The sequence below is a fragment of the Triplophysa dalaica genome, chromosome 12 (assembly GCF_015846415.1).
Source record: "Triplophysa dalaica isolate WHDGS20190420 chromosome 12, ASM1584641v1, whole genome shotgun sequence".
Classification (NCBI taxonomy): Eukaryota; Metazoa; Chordata; class Actinopteri; order Cypriniformes; family Nemacheilidae; genus Triplophysa; species Triplophysa dalaica.
The window spans coordinates 1,936,000-1,949,433 of record NC_079553.1 but is presented as its reverse complement, the minus strand read 5'-3'; the positions used below and the strand labels follow the sequence as shown (position 1 = coordinate 1,949,433).

The 13,434-nt window shown below is 38.4% G+C and overlaps 1 protein-coding gene across 2 annotated transcripts in view; it reads left to right on the top strand.

Moving 5' to 3' along the window:
* tsnare1 (T-SNARE Domain Containing 1) overlaps positions 1 to 13,434 on the top strand; it is a 107,624-nt gene that overhangs the window by 16,738 nt on the left and 77,452 nt on the right. For both annotated transcript variants that reach the window (XM_056762683.1, XM_056762682.1), the window contains exons 2-3: positions 1,120 to 1,245; positions 13,307 to 13,384. In XM_056762683.1, the coding sequence (XP_056618661.1) occupies positions 1,161 to 1,245; positions 13,307 to 13,384 (163 nt within the window). In that variant the 5' untranslated portion in view covers positions 1,120 to 1,160. The remainder of the gene's footprint in view (positions 1 to 1,119; positions 1,246 to 13,306; positions 13,385 to 13,434) is intronic.

Here is a 13,434-nt window from a genome sequence, read left to right as displayed (position 1 = left end):
CATACACGCCCTGTCCAAAAAAAGTCACACACTCTTATATTTCATTGGACCGCCTTTAGCTTTGATTAAGGCATCGTCTCGATAAGCTTCCGCAATGTCAATTTTTTTCCAGTCCAGAGTTGCATTAATTTTTCGCCAAGATCTTGTGTTGATGATGGGAGAGTCGGACCACTGCGCGAGGTCTTCTCCATCACATCCCAAAGATTCTCAATTGGGTTAAGGTGTGGACTTTGTGGTGGTCAATCCATGTGTGAAAATGATTTGCTCCCTGAACCACTCTTTCACAATTTGAGCCCGATGACTCCTGGCATTGTCATCTTGGAATATGCCCGTGCCATCAGGGAGGATAAAACCCATTAATGGAATATCCTGGTCGTTCAGTATATCAGGTAGTCAGCTTTGGGCACATAACGTTGCTGAACCTAGATTTCCAATCCAATCGGAGGCTCTTACCTATTTGATTAGTTAAATCCAGGTGGTGACTTTTTTTGGTATGGTGTATATGTATAGATCATATTTGGATTTGGATTCAATTTATTGTCATTAAACATATAACAAGTACAGTTTAACGAAATGGATATTGACCATTTGAATGACAATGCCTTATTTGTTCAGTTTAGTTCATTCTGCCTCTTTGTAAAGATTTGTTCTTCTCTAGCTGCTGGATGTGGTGTACGTGATGATATTTGATGATGTATATGTAAGATGCTAGTGGGAGTTGTTTTCACCCTGCGTGGAGGGTGAGAATGCTTTTTCAACGCATCCTTTGACCTTTTCGACCGTGTAACACGTACCTCACAAACTTTTATTTGAAACCGAATGACCGATGCGGATGACGGAGGAGTTTGATTCAAGACTGATTCATGGCTGAATTGTGTAACTCTGTCACAAGGTTTAATTTATGCTCTCACACACATTCAAAGTACATGTCACTGTGGGGTGAAATCGTGCTACAGATTCCCCTTTTTATTTCACACATTCAGCTCTTTGCTAATGAATCTGACTGACGCACAGTCCCAGTAGATTCATGATGTTGTACCTATTTATTGGCACTTGTACTTGTCTCTATTGTTATAGGCATTGTATATTTAATGGGATGTCTTTTATTTGTCTGCGCAGCTTAATCCCGGTTTGGTGCTTGAGAAAACATCCCAGTCAGAATGTCTTACGGATCCATCGATGCGGGTTCTTTCGGAAGCAGAAATCCTTTCGGTGGGCCCACAAGTCAGGGCTACCAGCCAGTAGGTAAAGACCCATTTTGTCATACTCACAGCCAGAGTTTCCTCTATTTATCACCAGGCATTCTTTAAAAATACTATAAATCACATGACAGAGACGAGGAGACGGTCCCTCTTCATTTACTAAAGCACAGCATTCTGCATTTATTCTCTCGTCATAAATCATTATGGGAATAATCAGCCATATGGCCAATTTGACAAAGTTCTGCCTCATCAGAGTTCTGATGTGTTCAGTAACAAGTAATATGCATATTGTATTAAACATTTATATCCCCCCATTTAGTTATAATACAACATTATAGTAACAGAATAGCTCAAAACAGAACGTGTTTAAAAACAACTTAAAAACTTTGTTGGATGTTTTTCATGCCGTAAGAAATACAGTACACTTTACAAGGTTGCATTTGTAAACATTACTAAATACATTAACTAACATAAATTTACAATGAGCAATTTAGTTTTCTTATAATATTTCTTAAAGAGTACATAACTAGAGATTTTTAAGGTCCTGCTTTGGTTTATGGAGTGTCTAACAATAGGTTTATGAACATAGTGTAAAAACACTATTATTTGATTATGATAGGCTGTTATTCCTACCTTACTTCTTGACTGACTCTCAAAAGATTTGTTCCACGATTCATATGTCTAATCCCCTCCTTTCCGCTAGCCTAGTCTGATGTGATTGGTCAGATTGTCTAGTTTGATGTGATTTGTCAGATGGTCGATTCGATGGTCGAATCGGACTAGGGATGACTCGTTTGCGTGATTTAGAGTCGACTCCCCTTTTTCCAAGCCAATAACTTTGTTATTCATTCACGTTTGGATAATAAACACAGTAACATTACACACTTCATGAAATGTCAATTTCATGATCTTGTGTTATGTACTCTTTAATGTTAAAAGTGCAGTTAGTAAAATTGTGCGGCATCTAGTGGTGAGGTTGCGAATTGCAACCAATGGCTCACTCCACCCCCCCCTTTCGAAGCACTACGGTGGCTGACACAGGACTAAGATATTTTTATGTTTTTGTTTCTTTGCCGAAGTAGAAAATGGATTTACGAAACACGCTTTGTAGAGCAGTTTGTCTTTTTAGGGCTACTATAGAAACAACATGGCAATTGTTAGGCAAGGGGACTCGCTTTGTGTATAGATAGAAATAGCTCATTCTAAGGTACTAAAAATATAATTATGTAAGTTCTTTATACACCCTTTTAGTGTAGAGTTTTTTATTGCATTTCAATAGATCCTCCAAAAAATTCCACGCGGCACCATTAATGTCCATACAATTATTTCTGTTAGATCATGGTGCATTAAGTAATTAAGAATTTAAGAAATTAAGTAATGTTAACTGTAAAAAGTTTGTTGTATTAGTATTAGTTAATGCTAACATGGACTAAGTATTACTAAGTATCAATTAATAATGAATAATGATATTTGTTAGGTCACGTTAGCTATTACATTACAATAACGATGTGTTTTTTAGCATTAGTGTTGCCAAAATACATTCAAAGGGGGGAAAGGCTGCAAGGTTGCTATTTACTCATTTACTGTGTTAGAAAAGCCATAAATGTTAATTATACATTTAATTGATGAAATAGTTATAGTGTAATTGTCTCGTAGGTAAATGGATAGATGATGGATTGATGAAAAGATTTGGTTTGCTTCTTGCAATAGACTGATCTGTTAATGTGTTTCTAATTTTAGCAACGAGAACATAAGATAACAAATGAGAACATGGCTATAAACATAAAACAATACATCGACTGAGTGATCAAATCAACAAATATAATCGGAGAATTGTTTTGTGTGGTAAAACTAAAACCAGCTGTTTGTATTAAATCCCTTTTTCCTGTGATCTTATCCACAGAGTGCCCCGTCGCAACATATTCTGCATGAATTCATTTGCATGAGAACTGTATATTTTACAAGAACATGTTAAAAAGAAAAGTACACAGCTGAAGGATGTTTAGTTTGCTTTCATAGCATAGAAAGGTACGTGACAAATCGACTGAAACATCTCAAAAAAGGAAAACAATGTCTATCTCACCGAGCTTTCGCACAATCAAAACATGCAAGAGCAAATAGCTTTCTATTTCACGCGGCGTGACCTCAGTAAATCACAAGTTCTGAGATATCTCTCTGTCGGAGCGTTCGGCTGCTTCCGGTCCCGCAGGACAACGGTTTGAGGAAGAAGCGGCTTCAGTTATGAGAGACAGGGCTTTGATCACAGGAAGACCTGCGTTCAGGAGGCTGTCAGCTTTGCCGTGTTTGGGTTCTCTCGCATCAGTCTGGCTGAAGAGGGGCTCAGGCAATGATCAAAGCCGGGGTTAAGCCACTAATGGAGTTGTCAGTCGAGCTAATCTTTGCCCACCTCTCCCCTGCCAAGCCTTTCAACCCCTCCAGCATATGCATTTGTGTCACTCTCCTTTTCTCATCACTTCATTTTTCGCTGTTGCTTGCTTTTCCTCCTTTTATTCTTTGTACATCTGTTGCATCAACAGTATCGTGATGTATCTCATTTCTCTTCTTTTTATGTCTTTGCTTTTTGCAATCCAATCCTTTCTCTCTCTCTCTCTCTCTCTCTTTCTTGTCTCCTTTTCTATGCTTTTTGGCATCTGATTTAAATTAATTTCTTATTGGGGTGCATGATAAATTATCAGCCACATCAGTATCGGCTGATAAATGGTCATTTTTAATGTTATCGGTATGGGCCGATGATACAATTTAGGCCGATATATTATAGCCGACAAATCATAAATCATTTCCTCTTGTTAAAGCGGGCGTAACACACTGGGTTTCTGCCAATCTCATATTAATCTTGAGTAATTATAGAGTAGTATTGCATACTTTGTATCTTCGAAGAGTATTTAGTTTGATCACATTTATAAAAGATAGATACAGCTTTACAATTGTTTCCGAAAACACACAGCGTGTGCGGGGGGGAGGGGTAGGCTGAACTTAAGCACTTTGTCATCTAAACACAGACATCAGTTTCACTCACCGCATGCGGTTCATGTCTGGCTTCTTTTTGCGCTGGGTCGGCTCCATATATCAGTTTCAAACAATCAACAAATCCAGCATTATATCAACAGTTAATATAACATTTATCTCCCAAATGCAGTGAACAAACAAACACCTGAACTTCGGGAACATATGCTCTCTCTCTCTCCTGCACACAAGTAAAAGTTATGTATGTGCATGCTCCTTCTCCTGCTCTCCTGTTGCTGTTCCGCATGCTTTTCTGGGAGAATTGTCCAATAAGGGACTAAGAAAAGTTGTTACGAAACAGTTCTATATGTTATAAAAAACTTTCCGGAACCTTTACGATCTCTGGGGTAGTGTATCGAGCACAGAAATACTATGAAATACACCCAACTCGTCTTTTGACAAGTTGGCCATGTTAAGCATGAGAAAACAGCATGTTTAACATTGTAAAGAAGTCAGAATAAATGAAACATCGTTGCAGGACCGCTTTAAACTTCTTCAGCTGCAAGCTGCTCACAGCTAAAATACAGTACAGTACCTTCTTTCTGTCGTGATCATTCTCTTACTGCTATTGTTGATCTAGGTACAGTGTTTAAGAATATGTAAATTATAGGACCAAAACCATATTGTTTAATTCCGACTGATGACTGGATGCTTTCTGTCTTGAGACCTGTTAGACATCTGGCTATTAAGAACATTTCGCTGGGTTGCTCTTGAAGAACAAATATAATTAGTGTATTAAATAAAAATTAGGCTGTTATTCTTAGCTTACAGCTTGACAGACTCTCAAATGATTCGTTCCGTGATTTATCCGTCTAATCCCCTCCTTTCCGCTAGGCTAGTCTGATGTGATTGGTCAGATGGTGTAGTCTGCTGTGATTGGTCTACTGTGAATGAGGCTCACAAGCTACAGTGTTTGGGGGAGAAGTTTTTGCGGGCAGACCTAGCAAAACGTAGGTGGGGACTATATGCAGTGACGTAAATCCGTGACGGTTTGTGAATCGGACTAGGGACGACTCTTTTGCGTGATTCAGAGTCGACTCCCTTTTTTACAAGCCAATAACTTTGTTATTCATTCACCAACGGATTTACAACTTGGCAGACTGCTTACTTTCGAACACGGCAACATTACATACTGCATGAAATGTAATGTTCATGATCTTGTGTTATGTAAGAGTGATCGTTATTTGCCAAATTAACATATCGGTGCACCGCTAATATTTTACCCTAATCTCTTTGATTGTTTTTACTATTTCGCCATTCATCAAGTGTCCATGTGTCATCTAACACCACACTAGTATAAAAGCTTTTGTCATGAGAAGCCTGGCTCATGTGGTCAGCCTTCGTCTGGGTGAAACTTCAGGCTCTGTTGTGTTCATTAGGAAGGTTTGCCGGGTGGTCTGTCTGTATAGAGAGACTAATGAGGGGACACTTTATCACCAGCAGGTACCGAACAGCCATGGTGAGTGGCCAAACCCAGAGCGTGCTCCACAGACACGCGGTGGTGATCCAAACAGGAGGAGGAGGAAATGAGCTCAGGTGTCCTGCTTCTTTCACCAAACACGCACAAACAAAATGCTTCAGCGAGACAAAACATGGCCCTTATTGTCTGTGCTTTTTAACATGGGTGTGTTTGTTAGCTGTAACGTCAGGTGTGTGTCATGGGTTTTATTCCTGGAATCATACTGATTCTGTGAGTCGTAACCCTCAACGGTGTAACGAAGTGTCTTAAGTCGATATTATCATATGTTACCATTCTGTAAGTTAGAGAGACAAAATATGAAAGGCAAATTGACGGAGAAATAATGGTCCTTTCACTCACAGAAGTAATCACGCATTCCGTGATTACCTAGAAAGGCCATGTCATGCGTCAGTGTCTTGATTGCGTTGTAATTGGTAGGCTTTGGGATGGAAAGGAGGGATGGTGGTCTTTTACTACGCTAGAAGACTACATTATGGATCGTGAGATCACATCAGAGTAATGAGAACAAATTTCATGCCGTTCAGGTAACTCTCGTATTTAAGACAAGTTAAGGGCTGAGAATAACTGGAAATGTCAAACATGGTGTAAAATACCCATTAAGTTTTTTGTACTTTGGTTTGTAAAGGAGTTGAAAAAGACTTTTGGCCAAGCTGAGTTTAAGGGGATAGGAAGATTCTTTCATCATTAACCTGCCCTCTTGTCATTGCAAACTTGTGTGACTTTGTTCAGCAAAACATTAAAGTTGAAGATGTTTGTAACCAAACAACCCTAGCCCACATCAACTTCCATAGTATATACACAAAACACATTTTCAAACTTTCTTCTTTTGTGTTCCACAGAAGAAAAAAATAATGTACAGGGGTTGAATAGGGACGCACCGAAAAGAAAATTCTTGGCCGAAGCTGCATAAAAATTAGAAACTTTGGTCGAACACCGAACATGGCTTTTCATATTTCTTCAATTTATATAGCCATTTTTTTCACTAGAGAGCTTGTCAATCTACGTCACGCCACGTTGAATGTTGCGCCATCCTGGGAGGATGTTTGCTAGTGTGTTCAATGCAGTGTTTTGTTTTTCTAGTTTAATAAGTTAATATAACTATGGTAGGTTTGTCTTACTGTGTAAAACATTGCAATAGCATTACCCCACGTCATTCAGGAAATGCCCAAGTTCTTTCACTTTTATTTTCTCCATATATCAAACAAAAAAAGTAACGGTACATATCAAAAAAATAATAGCAGTGGAGTATTTTCCTCCCAAGATGGCGGCGCAACATGCAACATAGGGCGTGACGTCAGATTGACATTTTCTATTGCATAAACTGAATGCTCAAATGTGCTTTTTGTCTTTTCTCTTGCTTTTCAATATAATACAATAGAACTTAAACCCGGAAGACACAGAACATACTGTCTAGTTGTTTAGTACAGAGAAAGTGTCAACATGACCACTGTATGATGTCAAAAGATGTCACGAGTGGCAGGGCTACTGTCAGACTGCCCAACCAGTCTTAAATACACAAGTTACCGACAAGTTAAGACGCTTTTATTCAGAAATGTATTCTGGCGTGGTAGGTTCCATACTGTATCTTTCTCTGACACTTAAAAATGCTCCACACACTGCCGAGACTTTAAAAAAACGTCTCTCTCTCTCTCTCTCTCTCTCCATCTCTCTGCACTGGTTGCTGCTCGATCATATCACACCTCATGATTGGTCTAATTTATTCGGACATTTCACCGTACATGCTTTTTTAGCTATTTTCGCCTAAATATTTTTGGTTCCCGAACATACGGTGCATCCCTAGTTTAGAACAGCATGAGGGTAAATAAATGCTGACAGAATTTGTAATTTGGGGAGAACTATCACTTTAAAGCCTTGGTATCCTCTCGTTGTTGTGAGCCCTTTTTGGACCCCCACCAGCATAACAGGATTAAAGGAGCTGTATTTAATCAAACAATACCTTAATATGTTCGTAGACAATTAGAAAACATGCTAAGTTCATATATTGGTGCGTCCAGAAATCAACGCTATAGCCAGTTATTCCACTCTGAAATGTGCTTTCCGTGCAGGAATGTCTGTTTTTGGTTTCGTTCGTGTGACTCCGCCCACTGATGATTTCCCCACTAGTGTATTTCGACAGCCGGGTGGCCGATTGGCGACAATCACTGCATATTGCAGCAAGCAAACGATATGGGTCACAGCAGATCCCAACCTTTACAGTACAATTACATTGCAATTTACAAGGAGAAATATACAATTTTATTATTCAGCAATTTGGCCCGTAAACGCGACCTCCACAGGAGACAACCTCTAAAACGAGCTGCTGATTGAGTTATTTATGCAAACAACAAAACCACTGCAAACGTATAAATCATCAGATAAACTTACAGGAGTGTAATGGAAAGCATAAACTTTTACACTGCAGGTATCTGGCAACTCCTGTGAGTGTTGAGTCTGAGGAGGGGCGGGGAAAAACCTTGAAAATATTTTGAATTTGGACTGCGATACCAACCTCAACCACTATGTGTCAATGTTACATACAGCTCCTTTAATCTCTACATTTCTTTACATGTTTTACATTTGATTAATGTAATTAGCTAATTTTAAAAAGTATAAATGCAGACAGAGGATATGGTTTACAGACTGCTGTAGTCTACATTTACGTAATCTAGACATTCTGAATATGATGTAACCACTTTATTATCGTTATTACACTCTTATATCAGCTGTAAAATAATTACGAAAAATAATAATATATGAATAACATACAGATGATAGAAATCACGTTTGACACCCATCTAGATGTCTGGAAGCTACATGCTGGGGGAAACTAAAAGGAAATGTTATAGATTTTTATGCAGCATGAATCCAGCTAAACATCAAGCTAATTACTCATAAACATTTTTAAAACATGTATGCCCGCACCCACTTCTGCCGCAGAGGATTGATTGACTAATTAAGTGTCTGTGCATGTTGTGTGCGAATCTTGGTAACTACTCTTGTACCTGACTTAAACTCCTAAAGATTATGTGAAGAATTTGAGAATCTGGGCTTTTGTTAACTTTCCACTTACTAGAGACAACCAAATGCGCTTAGGGCTGTGTGTTTGTGTGTTTGTGTGTGTGTGTGTGTGTGTGTGTGCGTTAGTGTTTGGAAGAAAAGTGCCACACATTACCACAACCTTTCAAATCACTTGCTGGGGTTTCACATGCTGTGCACGCAACCTAAATCACACAGTGACTTCTGGAATTGACAAAAACAAACATGCAAGCAAACACACTGCACTTATTTCATTAGGACTGGGATTTTTAAATCATTTCAAAATAGCAAACAACAAAACTGAGCGTATTTGATGCTGCTAAAACCCTCAGTTCTATTTACTTTTTTCCCCCTGAATTATTTTATAAGTAATTAAAGTCATACGTAAACTATATATTAATCAGTATAGGTCCACTAATATAGACAAGTGCAAGTATCTGGTGTTGCGTTTTGAGGAAAAATAAATAAATAAATGCTAATTTATAATATTAATAAAACGAAATCAAACTAAAATCAAGCTATAATAACTCCAGTTTGGAAGACACACTTGCTACAAATCAGACATTACCATTCGATCATGCTGTCTGATTTTGGCACTATTTTTCTTGGCAAAGCAAAAGCTTAGGTAGAAATGTTTTGTCTGAAATGTCAGTACTTGTAATTGCGTGTACAGTGTCCGTTCTAAACAATCCTCGATCAGATTCTCCAAAAAGCAAAACGGCAATCATAGACATTCCTGTCCAGATGGTAGGACCCCCTCGAGACCACTGAAGAATTATGATCTCTGCATTTTTCATTTGAAAGCATGCAAGACTCAGAGCAGTTACAGATGCATTGCTTTTCCTGGTGAGTCATTACGGATTGTGCGAAGGCCTGCAGGGATAAAGCCCCGTCTCGCACTGTATGGCACGTCTGACAGCCATTTCTGGCCTGCAAACCCCGTCTCCCCGGGCTCATCTCAGCTTTTTTACCCTCTGTCATAGCGCTGGGGTGTTAGGCTACATGGGATTGCTTTTTTTCTGTTTGAGCTCGTGTTTTTTTTGTGATGGGGAGAGAGAGGCACATGATGACCGTATGCATATAGTGTTACAAAGAAAAAACATTTGATAAGTCATTTCCTGATTTGAGATTCTGATTGAATGCAGTGCAGAAAGGGCTAAAGATAATTATTTAAGACCAATTTGCTCTCTCCAGATCAGTAAAAACTGCATCATTGTTTAGCATTTCAGCTCTTTGTGTATCTGTTTATTTTCTGGAGGCGCACTGAATAATGTAAATTTACGAGCTCTTCTACCTTCCCATCTTTCCATGGTCTTCTGTACATGGAAGATGCAAAATAAAGGAAAGGTGTTGTGTGAACTACGATTTTTCTTTATTTATTGATGTTGTGTTTCAATAAAAGATGATGGCAGAATGGACCTGATTTGTGCCAGCTTCTAAAAACCGCCAATTTAATTCTAATAACTTCCTGACTTCAATCTCTCCTCAAACTTTAACGGGTCTAATAAATAGAGGATTTATAAAAAACAAATGTCATAGATGACAATCATATCCTATTTCAAAAAAGATAAATAGTTTTAAACGCTGTGTCGATCATTGCATGCTGCATCAAATTACAATATCTAAATACAGAATTGTTTGTTTTTGTTCCGATGTTTTGTTCCCTGTTCAAATTGGACCATAGATGATACAGTCAAGAACAAATGTCAGGGATTCCAAACACAGTATATGTGTGTGCATTTTTGTCTGTTATAATCAAGGATTTCAGGTGCATCCAGGCCTCATGAGGTTGAGAAAGAGCATGATTGAAGAAAGTCAGGGCCTTTTGGTTTCGAAGAATATACTGATCAGAGAAATCTTTCTTTTATGAAATATTTTGATGGGTTGGCTCAAAATGAATGCAAACATTTTAGGGGCGCCATGCTTGAACTCGAGACTGCCCTCTGTTCCAAGATTTCACCGTGCTTTTTTGACAAACAGTTGTTTAGGAAAGTCTTTAACCTGTTGCACCCTACATGCCAACAGCCACAGACTCGCTCTCTCGTTCGGTTGAACTTGCACCCCGACAGAAGGTCTAACGCACACACGTAGGTAGTAGGATTGTGTGTCCCTGTCAGCCCACCCCTTCTGAATTGAGTGTTTATGCTGTATGCCGAGTGAAATGAATATGGAACATCTATCAATCACAGAGATGGTGTGAGAGAAAGGATGAGAGGTATGCTCATAGCTGGAGGCCGATGGAGATAACAGTGAGGGCACGAAAGGTTGTTTCCTTGAAAAATGATCCAGTGACGGCTGCTTATCACCTTGTAGCTCACACATGCACACGCAAACAAGCACATCTGGCTTGAAGCAGTCACATAATCTCCCGTGTTTCTCTCCCTGTCATTTTGAATGTATATCTGAAATCTGCGTTTATATTTCATCTTTTGCAATTTTTCCATTATAATAAGCCCCTAAATTTGGATTGGATGAGTCATCTTTGAGGCTGTAAAATTGCTTTTTGCAGTTTTTGCCCGATATATCGGTGCATCTCTAATTGTTATGTATTTAAAAATGGCTAAACTTTTGTCACTCCACTGGAAACTGTAATAAAGTTAGTAGTGCTGCAGGTTTTAGTTTCCAAATCCCAACCTTCTGTTAGCCCATAATGCACTGGTGCAAAAGATTGTCTGTGATTTTCTACTCTTAAGTGCACGTGCATTAGAGCTCAGAAAAAGAGTTGCAAAAAAAGGCACACCGATTACAGTCATTTCGAGGGCAGAAGTAGACAAAAGCCTGTAAAGATGACATCTGTGTGCAGGGCCCGTGGGTTGTGCTGAGATACAGAGGTTGTGTAGTGGATCTGATTAAGAGCTGTTGATGATTACCTGTACTTGTCAGGGTACATTTATTTGATGAAGAAAATGACTGTGCCCACACGCCTATTTGGGTGGCTCACGACTCGGCCTGTTAAGGCCTGCCTGCTGCCTGGAAAACTGGCGTGCATGCGACTCTTTCTGATTTATTTGGCATCGCTAGAGTGGCGAGCTGAAATATGGAGACCCTAGTGAGCAGAGCCTGCCAACTACAGTACATCAGTCAAAGAGAACTAACATCGTGCCCACATTAACGTGTTATATTAAAGCAATGAGCCACTTGAGGTGATTTACCATGGGTAAGGGCCATTGGAAAGCGTTTTGCTGTAGACCATTTTGCAAGACGTACACAACAGTGTTAAAGATTCACTTTCCGTTTTTGTCCCTTTTACACATTTAATTAAATCTTAAGATATTCATTTGACATTTTGACTTAGTGATTCAGTGAGTGTTCGATTGGATGAATTTGGTTCTCATGCATATTAGGCATTTATTGAGTGTTTTATTAAAGTTTATGAATTATGATTTTATTTTTTATATGTGACCATGGATCACGAAACCAGTATTACCAACACGGGAACATTTTTGGTAAAAGACAAACATTGTATGGGTCAAACTTATCGATTTTTGTCAAAAATCTTTAGGATATTTAGTAAAGATCATGTTCCATACAGATGTTTTGTAGATATCCAACCTTAAATATAAAATCTTTATTTTTGTGAATGGATGGCCTGATACAGTGCCTCTGATTAATAACTTCACAAGCCATTTTCTCAATATTTAGATTTTTTTGCACTCTCAGATTTCTGAGTTTTAAACGGTTGTATCTCAGCCAGATATTGTCATATTCTAACAACTCATATATCAATAGAAAACTTGTTTATTCAGCTTTCAATATTATTTAAAATCAAAATTTTGAAAAATCAACCCACAATTGGTTTTGTTGTCCGGGGTCACATATGGTCAATTAAAGTTTTTTGGATTTGACAGTTCCAGGTCAAAACTTGAAATTAAAATTCTCAGAGAATGTATCTATTACCAGTAAACTGTATAATCTATTTATATTTGACTAAACCCCTGATGACGGAGTCCAGATATCAGTCTGAGCGTGAGTTTCCTATATCACAAAGAGGATGCACATTTCTGAGAGACAATATACCTATTTTGGGGATTTCTGTGAATAACAAAGAACAAACCAGATGCAACAATGTCCAACAAATGATGAAAGGAAGACTCTTTATAGAATATAAAATAGATATTACTGTTTAACTTTGCATGTGCCCATTTAAGAGGAATCTGGACCGTTACAATTCACTTACCAGACTATAGAAAACTGTACCTTAAAAGCACACAAACAAATGCTTTCCTAAAGAATTTTTCATCTTAAGGTTGACATCTAACAACTAAGCTTTCCTGTAGCTCAGTGGTTAGAGCGTTGCTTAAGCAACGCAAAGGTCACAGGTTTGACCTTGACACATACTCAGAAACAAATGTATAGCATAATAAAAAAAGCGTCTGCCAAATATATACATGCGAGTCTTAATTTGCATGAAATTGTCACAATTGATAAATTCACACGATGTGTTGTTGAGAGTGTGGCCTAGCAGGCCTAACACGAGACCTTAACATAGAACGTTTATTAACAACGTTGATTAGATTTGATTAAAGTTGTATTGAAATAATAAACTTCACTTTTTTCTCCACAGCAACACAAGTTAGCCCTTCAGAGCTGCAAGATGTGTTTCAGGAAACCTCCTCTAACATCTTTCAGATCAATGCCAACGGTAAGTTTAAACAGAAAGCCCAATATACTCTAAATTTGACTGTAAGCTAT